The sequence below is a fragment of the Littorina saxatilis genome, linkage group LG11 (genome assembly GCF_037325665.1).
Source record: "Littorina saxatilis isolate snail1 linkage group LG11, US_GU_Lsax_2.0, whole genome shotgun sequence".
In the NCBI taxonomy this organism is placed as follows: Eukaryota; Metazoa; Mollusca; class Gastropoda; order Littorinimorpha; family Littorinidae; genus Littorina; species Littorina saxatilis.
Genome location: NC_090255.1, coordinates 17,346,000 through 17,352,119, shown reverse-complemented (window position 1 = coordinate 17,352,119; position 6,120 = coordinate 17,346,000). Strand labels below are relative to the sequence as shown.

The 6,120-nt window shown below is 45.4% G+C and overlaps 1 protein-coding gene across 3 annotated transcripts in view; it reads left to right on the top strand.

The window, feature by feature from the left end:
* Nucleotides 1-4,629, top strand: part of LOC138979899 (UNC5C-like protein) — a 38,195-nt gene extending 33,566 nt beyond the window's left edge. For all 3 annotated transcript variants that reach the window (XM_070352667.1, XM_070352665.1, XM_070352666.1), the window contains 3 exons: nt 717-899; nt 1,611-2,575; nt 3,108-4,629. In XM_070352667.1, coding sequence (XP_070208768.1) covers nt 717-899; nt 1,611-2,575; nt 3,108-3,333 — 1,374 coding nt within the window. In that variant the 3' untranslated portion in view covers nt 3,334-4,629. The remainder of the gene's footprint in view (nt 1-716; nt 900-1,610; nt 2,576-3,107) is intronic.
* The last annotated feature ends 1,491 nt before the right edge of the window (nt 4,630-6,120 follow it).

The window sequence follows — 6,120 nt, the reverse complement described above, 5'->3', positions numbered from 1 at the left end:
ACGTTCATCTTATTTTCCATCATTTTCTGATTCCAAAAACATATCAATATGTTATATTTGGATTAAAAACAAGCTCTGAAAATTAAACAAATAAAAATTATTTTCAAAATTAAATTGTCGAAATCAATTTAAAAACACTTTCATCTTATTCCTTGTCGGTTCCTGATTCCAAAAACATATAGATATGATATGTTTGGATTAAAAACACGCTCAGAAAGTTAAAACGAAGAGAGGTACAGAAAAGCGTGCTATATCCTTCTCAGCGCAACTACTAAACCGCTCTTCTTGTCAATTTCACTGCCTTTGCCATGAGCATAAGCGGTGGACTGACGATGCTACGAGTAATCGGTCTTGCTGCGTTGCATTGCGTTCAGTTTCATTCTGTGAGTTCGACAGCTACTTGACTAAATGTTGTATTTTCGCCTTACGCGACTTGTTGTCTTTCTGCTTGTAGCTTTTTTGGTCAAGTAGCTAACTCACTCACACAGGAACTCGTTAACAGACTCAGAAAAATGCAGGCCAGTACCTTACATAACACACGATCCAACCAACCAAGTGACCAACAACCTAGGAGACCCATCCATCCAACTTCAAGTATCAACCTGACCACCTGTCAACCAGGAATCCAACAGACCTGTCCACGAATCCATCAACCAACCAGCCGACCCACCAACCAACTAACCAACCCAACATTCTTTGTTCTCTCTTTTTGACAGGTATTGTCGAGTCAAACGGAGCTGGTGGAGCAGAAAGACTGGCAGTTGATGTGCTCGGCTGAAGACAGTTCTGGTGTGGTTTCCATGGCAACAGACGAGTGTCAGGTGCGCCTGCAACACTTCAGCCTTTTCACCTGCATCCAGACCCCGCCCTCTGGCACCACCGGCAAGAAATGGTTACAGGTGCGTTGGGAAGTGTGTGTGTGTGTGTGTGTGTGTGTGTGTGTGTGTCTGTCTGTCTGTCTGTCTGTCTGTCTGTCTGTCTGTGTGTCTGTCTGTCTGTGGATATGTCTTTGGGTATGTCTGTGTCTGTGTCTGTCTGTGTTTATGTCTCTCTTTCTTTCTGAGTTTCGAATCAATGTCCTGAGATGTCGTTGAGAAACTATGACAGCTCAAGCGCTACTTCACAAACTTATGTTGAAAAAATGAACATTATTCAGTCTCAAACTACCACCATACCCCAACCAGTTGGGAAATCAAGGAAAAAATAAAAAAGATCATTACACGCAGACAACAACGTAATATATCTACAAAGAGGGCTAAACAGAAGACTGAATACGCTATCTGGCAATATTCACTTCACATTCCTTCAGCAGCTGGCAGTACTGTGCGTAACCCTTTTTCTTTCCCATCAGCGACAGTCACAACAGATCTTTTTTGTAGATCAACGTGACGCATAGCGAGCATTTTACAAATATTTCATGAACCGTTATATCAATACGTACACTATTTATTTATAGGAGAGGTAATTCCGTGTAGTCCTGTGAGGTGTAGCCTATCTAATGGAAATTCCGGTTGATTTCTTCCTTTGGAGTGTTGCTCTAAGTTTACCCAAGAGTACTGGCGAGCGTTCAACTTATCATATTTAACACGTTTGTTCATTGCCTATGGCAGGTTGCAGCGTTCTGCGCGCCGTTACAGCGCCAGGTTCACCACTACCAGGTCCGTGTCTACTTCCTCAACAAGACACCTTGCGCCCTTCAGTGGGCCATCCAGAACGAGGCTCGCTTCGGCTTCCGGCTGGCGTGCCCCGAGAGAACCTTCCTTTTCCAGGGCAGCGGGGAAAGCCTGCATCTGACGGTCAACTACGTGTCTCGGGGCTGGGGCACGGTGAAGGAGAACTGTGGGGGCGGAGGAGGAGGGGAGGAGGAGGAAGGGGGAACGGTGCCGTACCACTCCGTATGGCATGGTAAGTGTCCCCACCTCTCCTTCTGCTTCAAGAGGTCGTGCATCCAGGACAACCTCCCCTACCCTTACTCTCACCACAGCAACTCCTCTTCGACGTCAGGTGTGACGTCAGACACATCCTTCCCGGTCAAGGTGATGACTCACGTCAGCGAGATCAACCTTGACCTTGCCGTCTTCCAGGACAGTTCTTCCAACACTCCGGACCACCTGAACCTTCTCCTGACCGAGGTGCCCAGCACCAACCTCGCAGGCTCCACTCTGTCCTCCACCTCCATCCCTGGCTGTGCCCCCACCCACCTCATCCCCGCCTGTGACAAGCACCCCATCAACATCTCCATGCCTCCGATGACAGTGTCCAGCGGCAAGATCACTGGCAAGGTGCGCATTGATCCTCAAGCCACAGGCCACAACGTGCTGGTGGACTTTGAACAAGACTTGGATTGTCTCCCTTGGCCCTTTTTCGCCACCAGCGAAGGGGCGGAGCTAGGAGTGGGCGGGGCCAATGTAGGTGGAGCTAAAGAAATGGGCGTGGCTTATGGAGGCGGAGCTAAAGAACAGGGCGAGGAAGTGTACCCTCAGGACTTGAAGCTGAAACTGAAACTGAAGCTGGACCCGCCCTGTAGCTTTGGAAAGGATTGGAAGCTGCTTGCATCGAGACTGGGTCTTGATAAGTAAGTAGTCGTTGCTATAGTCAGCTAACTGGTTGGTTGGTTGTTAATATCGGTTGATTCGGTTGTTTTGTTTTGGTTGGTTGGATTTGTTTTGTTTTGAAAAGACGTTTCGGCGATTGCTTGGATGGGGAGTGTTTGGGATTTGGCTGAGACGGATGTCGACGGTTTTTTAGTTGGTTGGTCTTTTAGACTCCGGGAAAGTTGCAGGAAAAGACTTCGTGTTTCTTTGTTTGTTTTCTTTCTCACGGTTTTGGCGATCAATAAGGATTTGATTTCTATTAGTAAATATCTACCTAACTACCTACCTACCTACCTACCTACCTTACCTTACCTACCTGCTTACTTTACCTGTCTACCTACCTATATACCTACCTTACCTACCTACCAGCCTAACTACCTACCATCCTTATCTGCCTGAGAATTATTGACTAAAAACCCAAATTAAGATCCATAAAGCTTCGCCTGAAAGCGAAAACCAAATGACACCAAGGGAAAAATCAGACCTATTTAAGATTCTCTTTTTGTCTGGCAGGTACATCCGATGGCTGACGTACCGTGACAGCCCCACCCTGCACGTGCTGCAGTACATGGAGATGAAGGGGATCAGTCTGTCCTGCCTGCACTTCCTCCTCACCGAGATCGACCGCTATGACGCCGCGGGTGATGTGCAAAACGTCATCGATAAACGTCATACTGTGACGTCTAATGACAAACACGGACACAGAAACTGGCAATCCTCTGACGTGCAAAACGGCTGACAGACAAGACGTCATCTTGTCAAACGTCTTAGATATGACTTTAGTTACAGACAGGGACAAGGTCAGGACAACTGGGCTTCCTCTGATGTTGAAAACGGCTGACAAGCAAAACGTCATCTCGACATACGTCACATACTGACGTCACATCAAGAAGTCGACCTGCAAGACATCACTTTGACAAACGAAACAGTGACGTCACATAACATAGACAAGAGAACTCACATTCCCTTGAGGTGCAAAACCGCTGACATGCAAGACACCATTAATTTTTGACAAATGTCACAGACTGACATCAAGCAATAGACAAGGGCAGGAGAACTGACATTGGACTGGCGACTTTTTTTTTTACATGTAGTCAAGTTTTGACTAAATGTTTTAACGTAGAGGGGGAAATCGAGACGATGGTCGTGGTGTATGTGTGTGTGTGTGTGTGTGTGTGTGTGTGTGTGTGTGTGTGTGTGTGTGTGTGTGTGTGTGTGTATGTGTGTGTGTGTGTGTGTGTGTGTAGAGCGATTCAGACTAAACTACTGGACCGATCTTTATGAAATTTGACATGAGAGTTCCTGGGTATAATATCCCCAGACGTTTTTTCCATTTTTTTGATAAATGTCTTTGATGACGTCATATCCGGTTTTTCGTGAGGCGGCACTGTCACGCTCTCATTTTTCAACCAAATTGGTTGAAAGTTTGGTCAAGTAATCTTCGACGAAGGCCGGACTTCGGTATTGCATTTCAGCTTGGTGGCTTAAAAATTAATTAATGACTTTGGTCATTAAAAATCTGAAAATTGTAAAAAAAAAAATTTTTTATAAAACGATCCAAATTTACGTTCATCTTATTCTCCATCATTTTCTAATTCCAAAAACATATAAATATGTTATATTTGGATTAAAAACAAGATCTGAAAATTAAAAATATAAAAATTATTATCAAAATTAAATTTTCGAAATCAATTTAAAAACACTTTCATCTTATTCCTTGTCGGTTCCTGATTCCAAAAACATATAGATATGATATGTTTGGATTAAAAACACGCTCAGAAAGTTAAAACGAAGAGAGGTACAGAAAAGCGTGCTATCCTTCTCAGCGCAACTACTACCCCGCTCTTCTTGTCAATTTCACTGCCTTTGCCATGAGCGGTGGACTGACGATGCTACGAGTATACGGTCTTGCTGAAAAATGGCATTGCGTTCAGTTTCATTCTGTTAGTTCGACAGCTACTTGACTAAATGTTGTATTTTCGCCTTCCGCGACTTGATTAAGGTTTAACAGCGGCAAGTGAAAGGTGTGATCGAGACTTACTGTTGTGGAGATCGCTAGATACCACTGGAATCGAATGGAAGGATAAAGAACATTATGGAACTTACTTTGATTTAGTGCGCAGTCACTCATGACGTAAGCGTAGACGCTCATCGAACAGATGGAACTGTGTAGATCTAACCAGATTAGTGTCGATGTTTCCCGAATATTCTCGTATGTCCATTAACTATATAAGTAGGGCTGCGCACACGTATTGTTGTTCTTTACCAGTCTTGCACTTGTTCTTTCTTACACTGTGCTGAGAGATATTGTCACCGTTGTTCCAGCTGTTAATAAATCTACAGAACCTACACAAATCGTTGTGTCTCCTTTGCGACTGAGAGTGACGAAAGGAAAAACACGACAACTGGCGTCGCCGACAGTTACTTCCCTTGTCTATTCGGAGTGACTTATTACTGCAAAATGACGGAAACAGAGCAGCTGATAACGCTTCTAAGGGAGCAGTTGGAGCAACAGCAACGCCAGCACAAGGAAGATATGGAGCAACAAATGCACCAGATGGAGATGATGATGAAAGTGTTCAGTGGTGCCGCAGCTTCTGCCAGGGAGGAAAGCTACGACGATCCGAGTGCTTCGAATCTACGTTTTCCCATTACTACACAGGCAGCTGCAATCCCATCTTTTGTTGCGTTTGATGCAACATCGGAACTGTGGCCTGACTACTGGTCAAGATTTTGCACGTTTGTGGTCGCCAACTCCGTGCCGGAGCAGCGCAAGGCTCAAGTTTTCTTGACGAATCAGACTGCTACGGTCTACAAACAACTGGCAAATCTGGCTACTCAGCAAAATCCGCCCAAGGACATCAACAGTTTGACAATGGACGAGATTGTCAAATTCATGAAAGAACAGTTCGACCCGAAACTCTTCATAGTGCGAGAACGTTTCAAGTTCTGGAGTGACATGAAACGGAAGCCAGGCGAAACTCTCCAGGAGTTAGCAGCGCGCATACGCCAAGACGCCGCTACCTGTGACTTTCCTTCGATCAAAAACCCACAAGACGAAGCTCTGAGACAGAGATTCATATGTTCTGTCAACAATGAGGCTGTCTTAAAGACTCTATTCAAGATCAAGGACACAGAGCTGGATTTCGCACGTGCTGTCCAAGTCGCGATTGAGACTGAAGACGCAGCGAAGGTTGCCAAGGAAACTGTCTACGGTTCCAAGACCATGCCAGTCAACAAGGTCCACCAGAACAAGACTACGGGTCCACGAAAGAACCACAAGCAGTCTAATTCCACAGACAGGAAGTGCTACCGATGTGGAAAGGCCCACAAAGCAACAGACTGCCCCTACAAAGAAGCCAAATGCCGATACTGTGACGTCACAGGACATTTGGAAGCTGTCTGTAGAAAAAAGCAACATCAGAATCGGGAACGACATTCCCAGGCTTCCGTGAAGAGAGTCACGAAAGCAGAGCTTGTCAACGCGATCCTCGGTGAAGTTCCCCAAGATACTCCTAGGTTGGAT